The 16,994-nt window shown below is 38.1% G+C and overlaps 1 protein-coding gene across 7 annotated transcripts in view; it reads left to right on the forward strand.

The window, feature by feature from the left end:
• Positions 1–16,994, forward strand: part of atp2b4 (ATPase plasma membrane Ca2+ transporting 4) — a 79,744-nt gene that overhangs the window by 58,785 nt on the left and 3,965 nt on the right. For 5 of the 7 annotated variants that reach the window (XM_049022477.1, XM_049022480.1, XM_049022481.1 and 2 more), the window contains 8 exons: positions 2,077–2,256; positions 2,815–2,902; positions 3,519–3,625; positions 6,417–6,608; positions 6,898–7,111; positions 7,298–7,509; positions 7,716–7,823; positions 8,695–8,877. In XM_049022477.1, the coding sequence (XP_048878434.1) occupies positions 2,077–2,256; positions 2,815–2,902; positions 3,519–3,625; positions 6,417–6,608; positions 6,898–7,111; positions 7,298–7,509; positions 7,716–7,823; positions 8,695–8,877 (1,284 nt within the window). Of the gene's footprint in view, positions 1–2,076; positions 2,257–2,814; positions 2,903–3,518; positions 3,626–6,416; positions 6,609–6,897; positions 7,112–7,297; positions 7,510–7,715; positions 7,824–8,694; positions 8,878–11,545; positions 11,751–16,994 lie in introns of all 7 variants that reach the window. The other 2 variants (XM_049022484.1, XM_049022479.1) reach the window with 2 other exon arrangements.

Consider the following 16,994-nt stretch of genomic DNA (forward strand, 5'->3'; position numbering starts at 1 on the left):
AGGAAGTGCTGAAGGGATGTGTTATTTTTTGGAGGTTTTTCAGATTATCATAATTTATTTATCATGAAGAAAAAAAGCTGCCAAAACCCCCAAATTTTAGGAATGAAAGTCTCTTGCTTAAAGGTCTTTTCATGGATTTTTCTCACTGCAAATATGCATTGTAACAGTGGAAATAGAATAATGTCAAATGAGAGTGAGGGGACATTTTAATACTGCAATATTTATCTACAACCCCAAATCAGAAAAAGTTGGGACAGGGTGGAAAATGTGAATAAAAAAATAAAGCAGTAATTCACAAATGTCCCTTAATTTTTATTTCATTGCAGACAGTATGAACACAAGATAATTCATGTATTTTTTGGTCAACATCATTTGATTTGTAAATAAACATCCATTCTTGCCATTCAGGCTTGCAACACATTCCAAAAAAAGTTGGGACAGTACAGCATTTACCACTTTGTACAGTTCCCCTGTCTTTTAACAACACTTAAAAGACGTTTAGGCATTGAAGAAATCAAGTGACTAAGTGTTGCAGGTGTTAGTTTGTCCCATTCTTCCTGCAAACAATGTTTTAGGTGCGCAACAGTACGGGGTCTTCTTTGACGCAATTTTCGTTTCAAAATGCGCCAAACGTTCTCTACTGGAGACAAATCAGGGCTGCAGACCGGCCAGTCAAGCATCCGCACCCTCTTCTTACGCAGCCATGCCTTTGTTATGCGCGCAGTATGTGGTTTGGCATTGTCTTGCTGAAATAAGCATGGGCGTCCCTGGAAAAGATGTCGTCTTGAAGGCAGCATTTGTTCCTCCAAAACTGAGATATACTTCTCAGCATTGATGGTGCCATCGCAGAAGTGCAAGTTACCTTTGCCGAAGGCACTGACACAACCCCATACCATGACAGACCCTGGCTTTTGGACTTGTGTCTGGTAACAGTCTGGATGGTCCTTTTCCTCTTTGGTCCGCAACACACGGCGTCCATTTCTTCCAAAAAAGATGTGAAAAACCGATTCGTCTGACCACAATACACGTTTCCACTGCACAATGGACCATCCCAGATGCCTTCGAACCCAGAGAAGTCGACGGCGCTTCTGGATGCTATTTATGTAGGGCTTCCTTTTGGCACAGTACAGTTTTAGCTGGCATTTCCTAATGTAGCTACGTACTGTAGTGCTTGAGAGTGACTTCCTGAAGTAGTCCTGAGCCCACGCAGTTATATCATTTATTGATGAATGACAGTTTTTAATGCAGTGCCGTCTGAGGGCTCGGAGATCACGGCCATTCAGTTTAGGTTTGCGCCCTTGGCCTTTGCGCACGGTGATTTCTCCAGATTCCCTGATTCTTTTCACTATGTTATGCACTGTAGAGGGAGGGATGCCCAAATCTCTTCCTATCTTTCTTTGAGAAATGTTTTTCTTCATCATTTCAAAGATTTTTGCCCGCACTTGATGGCAAACTGGCGATCCTCTGCCCATCTTTGCTCCTGAAGGAGTAGGCCTTTCCTTGATGCTGCTATTGTACCGAATCATGATTGCAATCACCTGTTAACATCACCAGTTTCAAATCACAACATTATTTAGTTATTATGCCTCATTACTACCCCAGAATTGCCCCCGTCCCAACTTTTTTTGGAATGTGTTGCAAGCCTGAATGGCAAGAATGGATGTTTATTTACAAATCAGATGATGTTGACCAAAAAATACATGAATTATCTTGTGTTCATACTGTCTGCAATGAAATAAAAGTTAAGGGACATTTGTGAATTACTGCTTTATTTTTTTATTCACATTTTCCACCCTGTCCCAACTTTTTCTGATTTGGGGTTGTAACTGAATCTCTAGATACCACGATTTGGTAAGCATGGATTTGCTTAGAGGTTTTCAATCCATGTTCATCCATTTTCCAACTGCTTATACTGCATCATTTTGTCAGTCTACAGCCAATCCAGTGCAATCATTGCTCCTTGAATTTTTTTTTGCCTTGTTGTTTATGTGATTAAGGATATAATTTTATTTTTAGTATCATAGTATCATGAATTTTCCAGCATGTGTGTTATCAGACTCATATGTGTCATTCTAGGTCCCTGAAGCTATTTCTAAGTGCCAGAGGGCTGGGATCACTGTGCGCATGGTAACTGGGGACAACATCAACACGGCCCGTGCCATTGCCACCAAATGTGGCATTCTGCAACCTGGAGAGGATTTCCTGTGCCTGGAGGGCAAAGAGTTCAACCAACAAATTCGCAATGATAAAGGAGAGGTAAGTAAGAGGGAAATTGGAATTTTACGTTATTTTTTACATTGCTAATATTTTTGCACATACTTGTGCACCTTGGGCATCTTTGTTTTCAATTCAAATTCATTGTCTTACTTAAGTGTATTTAACAAATAAAATAATTAACAGTAACAGAACTGGTTGGTACAGAGTTGCTTTCAAGAGGCATCTGTAATGCTTATTTTATTAGAATTAGGTGATCAGTGATCACACAACAACGAAATGTGTCCTCTGCATTTAACCCATATGTGACGTAGTGAGATAGCAAGGGGCAACTAATTCAGCACCCAGAGAGCAGTGCTTGGGGGCGGTACCTTGCTCAGGGTACCTCAGTGGTGCCTTGCTGGTTGGGGATCCAAACCAGCAGTCTTTCATTTATAAGCACACTTACCTAACCATTTGCCCACCACTGCCCTCTTTTTTTATTTTTTTGAAGAATATACATATAGCATATTAAATATACAGCAATACATATACAAGTGTGAAGCTCTGGTAAACAAACGACACATTGAATTGTAAATTGTACTTAATTTTCCCCTTTAGGTGGAGCAGGAGCGTCTGGACAAGGTATGGCCCAAGTTGCGGGTCTTGGCACGTTCCTCCCCCACGGACAAGCATACACTAGTAAAAGGTAAAACACGGCCCAAAATGTTATAGACAAATAAATACCTTTAAAGATTTGAGAGCCAGGGTGGCCTGACTGGATCAATTCACATTGGGAAAGGTTTTATAAAAAAAATTAAATTGAGTGGGATTTATTTGAACTTACTCATACACAACTGATCGCATGCTGTATTTTTTAACTAAATTAATTCATCTTGGTGTGGAGATGACTTCAGTCTTAGCTATGCCCTCCTTTCAGACAGGGATCCTTTTCCTTCATCTGTGAAATGTGTCATCTCTTTCATGTGTCAGTGTATTTACTCATGATGAACCCAGGGGCTTTCAGACTTCTACAAAGCCATTAGTTTTTTAATCTCGTATTATGGCAGAGAGGGGTGTATGTACGGGTGCTGGCCATGGATATGGAACTTGTATATTGTTCAAGGAGTTACAAAACAACAGTATAAGATTCTCCTTCCAGCTGAGACTTGCATAGGTTATATAAACTTGCTATGTGCTGCCTTCTTTGACACTTCTGTAGCACATAACACATAAGTATGCTCTTTGTTTCTTCAGTGACTGGCGGTTTGAGTTTAACGTGGCATCCTGCTTTGGGTAATTCAATCCTGGTTTGTGTTTTTCAGGCATCATTGACAGTACAGTTGGGGACACACGGCAAGTAGTGGCAGTGACAGGAGATGGAACCAATGATGGCCCTGCCCTCAAAAAAGCTGATGTTGGATTTGCAATGGTAATTCAATGTTTTTCCCCTTTTAATATGTATATTACAAACAATAGTATGCATTCAATTAAATAAACCATAACATTGATAACACTCCCTTAGAACATTATTGAATGATTTGTTACTTTAAAAAGTCTTATGTTCCATGTTGTCACTGTTTTTTTTTTTCAAAAAAGAGCTTCAAATTAACACGTTAGTCAGATTTTTAAAAGTTATTCAGTTTATGCTTATGACACTGTGCAATAATTGTTAGAATGCAGAATTTTTGTGCTGATGTGTATTTTAATTACAATATTTTGGAATGGAATTGAAAGATGTGTCTTTTAACTAGATATTACCTTATATTCTCAAAGTCCTTTGAGAAAAAGTTGCTCTTCTGAAAACATATTAACATGAGTTTAACATTTAACAAAGTAAAAAATTTGACATGGGATTGTGAGACCCTATATGACACTCCCATTTCATTAATGCTGCGGCTACTCGTGTTAAACCTGGAATCACTTCTGAGGGTTTGAGTATAGTTAATTATTAAATTATCAGTAAGTCAGTCAATAAATTCTTTTTCACTTGCGTAAATGACAAAGTAATGTACTCAATATGGGAAGTACATTCTCCTTAAGTAGTTATATAGCTTATGTAATATACATTGGTATCTTAAAATCGTGTCGTTATTAAATGACTGTCATATGTGCTGGAATTGCATTCAGCATTTTTAGTTTATTTATGGTTAGCAGGTGGTTCCACAGTTTTATTGGATCTCTGACTTTTGATTCCTTCCACTTCACTGAACTGAGGGCCTGCTGCTCTTTGCAGGGAGCTGTTGAGTCCGTCCATTCACCAAATGGTGTGAAACACATGCTCACTGAACTTCTGCTTAGTTAGTAGGGAACCCTACAGCTCAATCACTATCTGTCAGCATGTCCGTGTGCATTGGATTGAGCTGCAGTGTAGAAAAAAAACTCAGCAGGGTGCACAGCGTAAAGGTGTGTAAAGAAAGGACACTGGGCTCTCCTTCCTTTCTTTAAATAATATGTGTATTTAACAAATAAAATCATTGACAGTAACACAATTAGTTGGTACTTAATGTTAATGCTGTATACAGCATATTAGTGTTTATGTGGAGGTATAAGATGGATTAGACACAGTTTAGTAGTGCAGTTAGTGTAATTCTCAACAAATTCCCTTACAATAAATAAAGTTTTATTAAATGGCCAAGTAATAATTTTAACAATTCTAATTAAATAGTAAATCAGAGATGAGACAAACAAGGAAAGCCAAGAAAATAGAACAAAACAGTGAAATGCATAAACTAAGAAATAGAAAAAATGGAATGTTTGAGGTGTGGTTGTAGCTGGCTGCTCAAATGATAAAAAAAAAAAAAATCTAAAAAAAAAATAAGAACAAAATTTACTTTCATGTTAGCAAAGAGTGAATTTAATACTGAATACTATGTAATGAGCAGGAGTGGCATGGTGGTGCAGTGGTTATCACTGTTGCCTCACACCTCTGGGACCCGGGTTCGAGTCTCCGCCTGGGTCACACGTGTGTGGAGTTTGCATGTTCTCCCCATGTCATCGTGGGGTTTCGTCCGGGTACTCCGGTTTCCCCCCCACAGTCCAAAAACATGCTGAGGCTAACTTGCTAAATTGCCCATAGGAGTGCATGTATGAGTGACTGGTGTGTGAGTGTACCCTGCGATGGGCTGGCCCCCCTGTCCTGGGTTGTTCCCTGCCTCATGCCTATTGCTTCCAGGATAGGCTCCAGACCCCCCATGACCCAGTAGGATAAGTGGTTTGGAAAATGGATGGATGGACAGTAGGGAGAATTTAAATCTAAATATTTTTGTTCAGGTTGTATATCAAACACCAAGGACTAATTTGTAAAATTATAACATCAGTTGTTAAATAAGCTTGTTCCATGAAATTCTATTTAGATGCAGAGGTAAAACAATTTTCACCAAACATCAAATATTTCCTTACTGCAATGCAGAAGGGTACCCAGGTAATAATATTATTCGTAGTATTTATAATAATACTCATAATAATAATTAATTACCCTGCAGTGTCTTAATACCCAGTTTAAGTTGTACTTCTTTCCTTTTACCACTAACATTGCGAGCATATTTAGAAACCCTCCTTCAAAATTTCAAATTTCTATTCTGTTCAGTGCCATGGGGGCCTGGTGCCTGTCACTGACATCACAAGAGTTGGGTAAACCCTGAAAGGGATGCCCGGCACATTTAGAAACATTCAAAAATGCTAGGTTGTTCAGATGTACTTCATGAAGATTAAGATCATCATAAGCACAACAAAACCACAAGAACAAGAGAATATGCAAGGAATTCAAGGGTATTGCATCATTTGCGCATATCTAGTGGTCCAAATAAATGCAAATAATCCAAATGTAACAGATTTTTGGTAGAGAAAGGAGCTCTACAATATTATGTTTGTTACTTGCAAATAAACATGAATATTTACAAAAGTTATGAATATTTAAACTCTGTATAAGGGGATTTCTGTTTAGTTACATAGCAAACCCTTTAATCAAAGGGTTTGCTATGTAACCAAGTTATTTTATCTTTGACAAATTTATGCATGTAAAATATTTTTGCCAACACTAACACCACTACGGGAACTTGAGACTGAGATTGATTTGATTATAAGGCAAATTTTTTTAATCATTACATAACCTACTGCTCCTTGCTATCTGAAAGAGTGGATGTTAAAGTATATAAGTGAATCACCAGTTTTGTGCTAAATGTTACAGTGACAAATTATTGTCATAACAAATTTGCCTCCAGGGCATTGCTGGTACAGATGTGGCAAAAGAAGCCTCAGACATCATCCTGACAGATGACAACTTTACTAGCATCGTCAAGGCAGTCATGTGGGGCCGCAATGTCTACGACAGTATCTCGAAATTCCTTCAGTTTCAGCTTACAGTCAATGTGGTTGCAGTCATTGTAGCCTTCACTGGTGCCTGCATCACCCAGGTACTACTCCTTTGCACACAATTCTGATTCTCAAAGGTATAAATGCAGCATCTCTCTTGGACCTGATTGTTATGCTGTTTTTCTTTTGTTGATATTAAGAAACAATTAAATCAGTACTGGCTCATTGACTTGGATTTTGTAATGACTTATGACTGGTTTGGATTTTGTAATGAAGCCAATGAGAATTGTTGAAGGAAACATCAATACAGTTTTATTATAAAGTATCTGAAACTAACTGCCTCGTTTGCCTTAAAGCACAGTGTTTACTTCATACATGGGTCTTGTCTAGGACTCCCCTCTGAAGGCAGTGCAGATGCTCTGGGTGAACCTGATTATGGATACCCTAGCCTCCTTGGCTCTGGCTACAGAGCCTCCCACAGAATCACTACTACTGAGGAAGCCATACGGTCGTGACAAGCCGCTCATCTCCCGGACTATGATGAAGAATATCCTGGGTCATGCTGTCTACCAGCTGACCATCATCTTCACTCTGCTTTTTGCTGGTAAGGAGGACATAGGACGTATGATTAAAGTACATGACTATTTGCCCAGACCATACTTAGTAAGTTTGTCTGAAGCAAAGGAAACATGTGTCTAAAAATGCTCTTTTTTAACATTTAAAAGGATGTTCAATCTTGGGAAACATTGCCCTCTGTCTTATCATTTTTTTTATCCCTCTCCATCCACAGGAGAGAAGTTATTTGACATTGACAGTGGACGCAATACTCCCCTTCATTCCCCACCATCAGAGCATTACACTATTGTCTTCAATGTCTTTGTCATGATGCAGTTGTTCAATGAGATAAATGCCCGTAAAATCCATGGCGAGAGGAATGTATTTGAGGGTGTTTATCGCAACCCAATCTTCTGTAGTGTTGTTCTAGGCACATTTTTTCTGCAGGTATCTGCCCTTTATATTATATTATTTATTGTACCATGTTATTATTCTTAATATCCAGACCAATAGTGGGTCAAAGCAAAGACAAAAAATACTAAAAAATAGCACTAAAAATTAAAAGAGCATTTCATCGAACTGCAGTGTTATCATTTTATTGTCTTTTTATAAGTTTGACTTTTCTGACTTGCTTGTTGTGCTGTGTATTTCAGATCATCATTGTGCAGTTTGGAGGGAAGCCATTCTCATGCACTGCCCTAAAAATTGACCAGTGGCTGTGGTGTGTCTTTATTGGTGTGGGGGAGTTGCTTTGGGGTCAGGTGAGAACAATGCTTTAAGAGCATAGCATAGTAGTATGAGATTCATGATTTATAGTAGCGTTTTTACAGTAGCGTTTTTAGATCTCAAGGGCACCATTTCTAATATTATAATTAATCCTCACCTACAGTGTGTTTCTAATTTCTTTTTTCAGACTTTTTTTTTTTTTGCGAAAGCAGACATTTAAAACCTGTTGCTTTGTTTGAGTGTAAATTTGTTCACTGATCAGGTGCTGTCCTCCGCAGAGTTGTAAAATGAAAGTAACATTGATGTAATATGCTAATATCTAAAATGCTAAAAATTAGTTGTTGCCCAGCTTCACTTTGACAATGAGTGCAAGTCTCCGTGCATCGGTTTGTACAGTGTTAACATGTTCACATGGTAGTCAGTAGGCTCTGTTCACCTATAAGCTCTGTATGCTTACAACCCCTGCCCTGCCCTTGGCCTACTTCTGTCAGCCTCTCTCTGTAATTAGCCATGAAAGCAGTGAATATTAGTCATTAGACAAGATGATGTACAGCTGGAAAGAACAGTTATCCCAAAAATGCACAAGACCTTTAAAATGATTTTGTCAGAATACCTCCAGATTACCAAGATTGTGTTAGCAGCTGATTGTTTGACATCTTTTTATTAGTCATGGTAATTTTTCAGCAGAAACGTAAGGGCACAAAATCAGCAAGAAAACCTAATAAACCCCAAAGTTATTTCCAGACTTCTGCAAAGATAGAAATCAAGTTATACACCTGCTTTTGAAATTACTATCTAACAAAAGTGCAAAAAAACTTTACAGCTAGTAATAGTTCTTTTCCACATAGCAGTATTTGAAAGGAGAATGAAGTTCAGGATTCCAGTGATCTTCCATTCTTTTCACAGTTCATCTCTGCCATCCCAACGCACCGATTGAAGTTCTTGAAGGAAGCTGGTCATGGTATCCCCAAGGAGGAGATCCCTGAAGAGGAGCTCACAGAGGGGGTGGATGAGATCGATCATGCTGAGATGGAGCTCCGCCGCGGGCAGATTCTATGGTTCCGTGGTCTGAACCGTATCCAAACTCAGGTAAAATCCGTCCTAGGCCCTTGCCTAGCATGTCTGTGGAATTCCCCCACTGTTTCGATGCCTCCTTTGTATCTTGCTGAAGCATTAGCTGGGGCTTGTGTTCTGTCCTTTACTGGCCAAAGGCTTTTCGTCTAAGCCTGTTTATCCCATTGTCTAGGAAATACTGCCATGGGAACATTCTGGTTGTTCTCTGACAGCTGATCTGTTTTTCAGATACATCTTTGCATTGTTAGTTATTGTAATTTTCTGCAAAGAAGAAAGTTGTTTGGACAGGTAGAACAGTTTGCCTCATAGTCTCCTCAATAGACTCTTGGTCTGATACAAACATTGTATCAGGAGGTGAAAAAGATCTGAGGAAAAACAAGGAGGAGCAATTTCTTATTTTTGCTTATTCTCACATGCATTGAGATATAGGTGCCTGTATTGCACATATGGATCTGTTTGTATTGTATTGTATAGTACATATTATAGATTTTCTGCGCACAGAATTTCTTACTCATCTTTATTCTTGGAGTTTTGAAACAAGCAGGGATTGTTAGAATCTAACTGCACCATTTTTTCGTTGTCTCAAGGAGAGTTATGGGAGTGTTCTAAAGTGACACGAAAAAACGTATGTTTAAATCATAATAAAAACTGAACATATTTTTTTTAAATAGGCTGCCTGCATTTATATATTTATAAATAAAAATATAATAATATTTATTGTTATATTTATTCAGGATTCTTTGGTATATGCTATAAGTGTAGCTAAGATTGTTTTAGTAAGTATAATGCACCTTTAACCCATCTATTCAAAGACATATGCTTCCCCCATCGATCATAGTTTCTCACTTGAAGCCTAGTATTCCAGTAAACTTTTTTCTTTCTTAAATTAATGTATTCTTGATACAATTCATGCAGAATTCTTTTATGTGTCAGTATATTATGATCTATTGTTTTGGTCTAATTATGGGTTTTATGAAACTTTTGTTATCGTAGTTTTGCAGATCCGAGCTTGATCCATTTTATGCTGTATTAATTCCAATTGATTTGCAGATTCTAGGTAAAAGACACCTGTAAGGTCACAGCAAACTGACAAAACAACCATTATAATGCTGTTGTTATTTAATTTTTTTATAATTAGATTACAATGTATTTCTATACAGTGCACAGATGAGAGAAAATTTCAGGCATGTTTTTTCACTTATGCAGGATTTTGAAAAGTTTAAAATCCCTGTGTGTACATTTATTTTTCATCTTTATACAGTATTAACTAAAAGCACAAAAAATCCTTTATGTTGTAATTTATATTTAAGCTACTATGGAAGATTAGGCATTTGACCATTTTAAAAAGTACATTTCCACAGGCTTAAATTTACCGTGACCTTAGCTATGAATTCGTCAGTGACCTCTTCCCAACAAGTGTCACTTGTGCCTTCAGTTCTTCAATCAACAAGAGCTGCCCGCGAGCAAGATCTGCTTAAACTCCAGATATCTCTTTTTTCTTTTGCTACCAATTTGTTTACCATTTAATGAAAAATGACTTTCGTGTTTATTGTGTTTGTGTTTTTTTTTTTTTTATTCTGTTGTTGTGGATTACAGTCTGTCATCCCCTACCGTGGCAATCATAATTAAGAAACAAGTGACATTTGTGTAGTCTTACAATACTTCTGCTTATCCAAATGCAAAGTTATTCTGAATGAACAGATATGTTTTAATCATATTTAATCAGTGAAAGATATCCATATCACAAAATACAAGGTTTATACAAGAAATTTGGAGAGAGTACGGTTATAATTTTGCCAGATATTTCAAAATATTTCAGATTAGAACTGAAAACTGAAAGTATAACAAATAGTTCTCTAATTTTGATCGCATACTGTCTTTGAATTTCTTGTTTAAACGTTTTGTCTTGTGTGCAATCAATTTTCACCGATTAAATATGATTAAATTTCTTTTCTATTCATGTCAGAGTAACTTTGAATTCAGATAGGCAGCAGCTCTGTAAATTACAAAAATGCCACTCGTTCTCTAATTGTGATCACTACTGTATAATGTCCACTGATGGGTTTTTTTTTTCAAGTCTTAGCTCCATTTGATTTTATTGTCCTTTTGTTGTTCCGTTCCCATTTTTGTCACATCATCTTCTTAGTAGTGATTTAAATGCTCTGCTGGCCACAGGACTTGAATTTGCAACTTCCAGTCATGAACACAGATCCCTAACCACTGAGCTACACATCACCTTCATACTTTTTTCTACAATCATAAGTGCAAGAGCTGGCCACAAAGTAGTCATGGTAGCACCTAGCTGTTTGCCACCCTGTGGTTTTGCATTATGCCTGGGGAGTCAAAGTAAAAAGAAAAAATAAATAAATAACCATGGAATAGCCAATAGGAACCAAGGCCTCATCTCAGCAGCTTTTTCTCCCCACTTAATGTCAGGTTCTCCTCTTTTTTCTCAAAGCTATTTCCCTTATTGTCTTGCCTTTTAAACCACCCTGAGTCTCTCTAATGCTTTTCTCTTTTTTTCTCAATCAACCTCCCCAAAGTCTGTTCTATCTTGCACTGAATTTTGCTCTTTCTCCAGTTTCTATTTTACACTCACTTTCTCTCTTCTCACTTTCTCTCTTTACCAGTTGCTCCCTCTTACACTACACCCTCAATCTCTGACTCTTGCTGTTCTTTGCAGATGGACGTGGTTTATACATTCCAGATGGGCCAAACTGCAGTGCCGGGGGCCCTGCGCCGGCAGCCCTCAGTGGTCAGCCAGCACAACGACGCAAAAACTGTTTCTAGTCCCACCCATGTAGGGATTTCCTCTTCCTCGTTGTCTGCCAATTCTGCCATGGCTGCTCCGCCCACCTCTGCCTCCGCTTCCTCTTCTGCTGCAGGCAGTGAGTGCGCAGCCTCTCTACAACCAGTGCTGCATGTAATAAATAACTTCATGGCCAATGCTCACTGATAATAATCACTCCTCCTTTATTGTCTCAGTCTCCCATTTTCTAAATGTCCTTTCCTCTGCTGTTATGCAAAGAGTCTCTTCCTTTTCCAGCTTGGCATTCTTTTCTAAATATTGCTGGCTAAACACCCACTTCATGGTTTAATAGCTGAGGATTGACATTTTTTATGTGCTTCCGTATGTATGGATGTGGGTTTCTCTGACTTTTTCCCTTTTCTCAAACTGATTTGCTAACATGGTAAACCATTGATACATCAAAGGAGAGCAATGCAAAAAATTATTATGGAAGGTTTCTGTCACTGGTTCCTGTTTAAGCAGAATCCAGTGTACTGACATTTAACAGAAAGGCAAAAAGAATAGCAGCTCGATTGTTTGCCATTACGACTGTGAGTGACCTTGTTTGTGCTGTGTATAGAGCCCCTGCTTGGACAGTATGCTGCCTGTCCCTTTGCCCTGAGAACGGCTGCTGCTGCCCTGCCTGGTAACAGAGCCTTGAGAGAGATGTTCACTTTCAAGTCTCAGACTTCATGGAGGGCTGGCAGCTGCTGCAAACACCTCTCTTTCACACACTTGATTTCAGTGAAGTCCCCCTCCTCCACTCATGTATCTGCTCCCATTAATGGCATTTACTCTCTTTACATTCTGTTCCTTATCCTGCCTTTTCAACAGAAGTTGTGAGGTTATGTGAACATGTATACACAGTATATTAAACCCCTATACCTCAGCATATATACTTCAGTAATGCAAACGGTCTGTGTAATAGCATTAATAGCTTTGGCAGATGGAGTGGGAAATCAGAAAAAAATGTGAAGCTTTTAAAAAGGCATATATATGCAAAGCTTTCACAGTACATTTTCCACTCCTGAGTAATATTAAATTTATTAATCAATTTCAAATTTACTCTGGGGCATCAGAATTCCAGTCTTCTTCATATGCTTTGTCTGCTGAATGAATGATGCTGGAGCCAAACCACCTGACATAACCTCAGTTAAGTTTAGCCAATTCCATCATTCTATCTCTGCTTATTTGTCTCTGTCCTTCCTCTCGCCATTCTATTTGCTTGGAGTCTGGCGGATACATTCTACACCTCTTGATTATGTTTTTTTTTTATTTCATTGAAAACATCTTTATCACATACTCATGAGAGTTTCAGTACACTGTCTCAGCTTTGAAAACTAATGCTGAAAAATGTCTCAGGAGCAGATGGGCTTCTGGTTAGGGGTACTGAAAGCAGTGTTTATGTATCATTTTCAGAACAGATTTGCTCAAAAAGTGTCCCTGAATGAGGGCAAAGGCAATAGGACTTGCTTTAGGCACCAAGAATAAGTTGGCAGGTAAATAAAATCGGAAAGTTCCCAAAATGTAATAAATTATGATGTCATTATCATATTATGTTTTGGAAGACTTCGAGACATAGGGAAGTTTTCCACATTTAATTGCCACTGCTGTAATGACACACATTTCTTTTACTTTTGAACTATTTACTTAGTTGAGTTTATTGCGTCACCATTTTTCATTGTGTCTTATGTAATCACTTCAAATGTATTTTTTTGAGAGAAAAATGTTCACTTTTAATATTGCTGGCATTCTCAGAGGTTGCACATGACAGATACTTGGTATGACAATGCCTATTTTGGTTAATGGAGATGCAACAGGCATTAGAAACCAGGTGTCTGGTGCTACCCCAGATGAGTAATAGAAGATTGCCCTTCAGGTGACTCACCATGGCTGCTGAGGTAGAGAACTCTCATAAAAACAGTACCTTTTGGATGAATTTGTATGACTTATTGTAAAAAAAATATCCAAACAACTGAAAGATTTTCTCAAGTAAGATCCCTCTAAGGATAGTGTAGGTGTTTCTCCAACATGCCGGTCTTTCTCACTGAGCTAGAAGCCCACATTCTTATGGCTTTCTTCATTTCCCCTGCAATAATCTCCCACCAAAGGCAGAGTCAGGTCATATATTTCCTCCTCCTCCACCTCCAGCTCCTTCCACTCTGTGTGACGTCCTCAACAGTATTGTGTTGTGAGTGATACTGCCAAGTATTTCTGTCCTCTGTAGTGTGCAACTAGATGAGTCAAAACTGGATACAAATGCTGCCCCCCTCAGGAGAACCAGTTGTTTGCCTTAACATAAGCTGACATGTCATTTTGAAATGTCAGTAGTATTTTTTTTCACAGCCCGTTTTTCCATGGGATTGGCAAGCACTTCCAAAAAGCTGTAAATCAACTTTTTTAAAAGCAGTAAGCATTTGCACAAAGGATATGAAATACAACCCTTTTCCCAAAAAGCCACGCTGCATAAATAAAAACAGAATGCATTGATTTACAAATCATATAAACCCACATTTAATTGAAAATAGAACAAAGACAACATATCAAATGTTGAAACAGAAATTTTATTGTTTTATGAAAAATATATCGCCTCTTCTTTTAACAACACTTCAAATGTTGCTGGAGGTCTGAAAGTGAAATGTCCCATCTTGATTGATACAGGATTTCAACAGTTCAGAGTCTCACATATTTCATGATGTGCCAACTGTTTTCAGTAAGTGACAGTGTCTGGACTGCAGGCGGGCCAGTCTGTCACCCGGACTTTTCAACTGTGGAGCATGCTGTTGTAATATGCACAGAATACCGTTTGGCATTGTCTTGCTGAAGTATACAAGGCCTTCTCAGAAAAAGACGCTATCTGGGTGTTAGTATATGTTGCTCCAAAACCTGTATATATTGTACAGCATTAATGGTGTCTTTCCAGATGTGCAAGCTCCTATTGCACCCCCATAACATCACAGCGGCTGGGTTTTGAACCGTCTGCTGATAATAAGCTGAATGGTCCCATTCCTCATTAGTTGGGAGGATGCGGCATCCATGACTTCCAAAATGTATTTGAAATTTGGATCTGTCAGGACAGTTTTCCATTTTGCCTCTGTTCATCTTAAATTAGCTCGGTCCCAGACAAGTCAGCGGTGTTTCTGGATGATGTTTAGATATGTTAGAAAGGTTTCTTTGCATTATAGAGTTTCATCTTGCATTTTTGTGCAGACAGTGGTTTTTAGTAGTTTTCCTGGCTGCATGCAGTGATTTCCACTCTAGAAACAAGTTGTAGAATCATGTTTTTAATGCAGTTCTGCTTAAGGATCCGAAGATCACTGCTGTCCAGTATTGTTTTTTTTAAGATTCTCTTAATCTTTTCATAATATCATGTACCATAGATGATGAAAATTATGAGTGACTGGTGTGTGAGTGTGCCCTGCGATGGGCTGGCCCCCCATCCTGGGTTGTTCCCTGCCTCGTGCCCATTGCTTCCGGGATAAGCTCCGGACCCCCCGCGATCCAATAGGATAAGCGGTTTGGAAAGTAGATGGATAGATGGATGATGAAAATCCCAAATTCTTTGCAATATTAAATACATTTGAGTTTCTGTTTCAACATTTGATATGTTGTCTTAGTTCTGTTTTCAAAGATTGTTTATATGATTTACAAATCATCCCTTTCTGTTTTTATTTACAGTACAGGCCAAAAGTTTGGACACACCTTCTCATTCAATGTGTTGTCTTAATTTTCATGACCATTGATAGATTCTCACTGAAGGCATCAAAACTATGAATGAACACATGTGGAGTTATGTACTTAACAAAAAAAGGTGACATAACTGAAAACATGTTTTATATTCTAGTTTCTTCAAAATAGCCACCCTTTGCTCTGATTACTGCTTTGCACACTTGCTAAACACCTCTGGGAACTCCTCCAAGACTGTTGGACTACCTCTTGAAGCTCATTGAGAAAATTCCAAGAGTGTGCAAAGCAGTAATCAGAGCAAAGTGTGGCTATTTTGAAGAAACTAGAATATAAAACATGTTTTCAGTTATGTCACCTTTTTTTGTTAAGTACATAACTCCACATGTGTTCATTCATAGTTTTGATGCCTACAGTGAGAATCTATCAATGGTCATGAAAATTAAGACAACACATTGAATGAGAAGGTGTGTCCAAACTTTTGGCCTGTACTGTACATTTCACACAGTGACCCAACTTTTTTTGAAATGGAGTTGTAGATAGATATCGGAATAATATGGATACGGAATAATATTGAGGATTGTGCATTGCTCCATTTGCTTTTCCATGTTAGGACTTGCAAATGCTTGTATGTCTGCTGTTTTTTTTTTCCTTCTTCCGCATTGTGCTTATATATGTCTGTTTGGGGGCGTGTCTGGTACTTGTACAGAAAGACTGACAACTGATTTCTGGCTTCATATTGAAAGTTTTAAGCAAGATTGTTATTCTTGAATTAGAATTAAATACAATTGGAAACGAGAACGTAAATCTCAAACCAGCAAACAATGATGCCACATACTTGTGGTAGTGATGGAACTCTGATGGAACTGAGAAGAATGTCCTTTTCGGCAAATACAGTCCCACTTCAGAATGTTCTGTACTCTGTTATATATTAATGTAGCCCTTTAACAAGCTCTTTTTTCCAGGAAAATCTGTGAGAATTATTGCAATGTACCTTACAACAAATTTGTAATGCAAAGAACAATTTAAGTGAACTGAATCTGTAAGTTTTTTTTAAGTATTTACAGAGTTAATTCACAATGCAAAAGCATTTGTTACTGATCTACCACTATCTGTCACTATCTTTAAGCTCCATACACGCCCCTTTAAATTGTATCATTCATCATTTCTAGCTGGTATGTTTGTTGTTTGCACAAATCATTGGGGAAAATGAGATTCGTGGGGCTAAAGGCAATATCTTTTGGAGACTCTTTTTATCAGCAATGCTGCTAAAAAAAACTTTCCTTTTTTCAAATTTGAATGTCATTTTCTGTTTTTATTTTCATTTACAACCTTCCGGTTGATACTTCCACATTCTATGAATGTTGCTTTTGTTTCTCTCCATTTAGGTGATCAGGTAAGTGTGTTACAAGTGTAAATGTATTCTGTACATGCTGTTTTGCAAGAGATACAATTTCTAAGTGTGTGCTGGTACCTGATACCTACACTGGTAGGAACTGAAAGTTTGTCAGACACATCACTCTCAGATGAATGAGTTAAGTTGTGGCACCACAGAGACTGAGTTAATTGGATCAAAAAGTTGGCATTTTGCATTTGGACTATTTCATGTTGTCTCTAATGTAATGTGTTTGTAATGGTGTGCCACACGTCTTTTTTGTTT

Source organism: Brienomyrus brachyistius, chromosome 8 (assembly GCF_023856365.1).
Source record: "Brienomyrus brachyistius isolate T26 chromosome 8, BBRACH_0.4, whole genome shotgun sequence".
Taxonomy (NCBI): Eukaryota; Metazoa; Chordata; class Actinopteri; order Osteoglossiformes; family Mormyridae; genus Brienomyrus; species Brienomyrus brachyistius.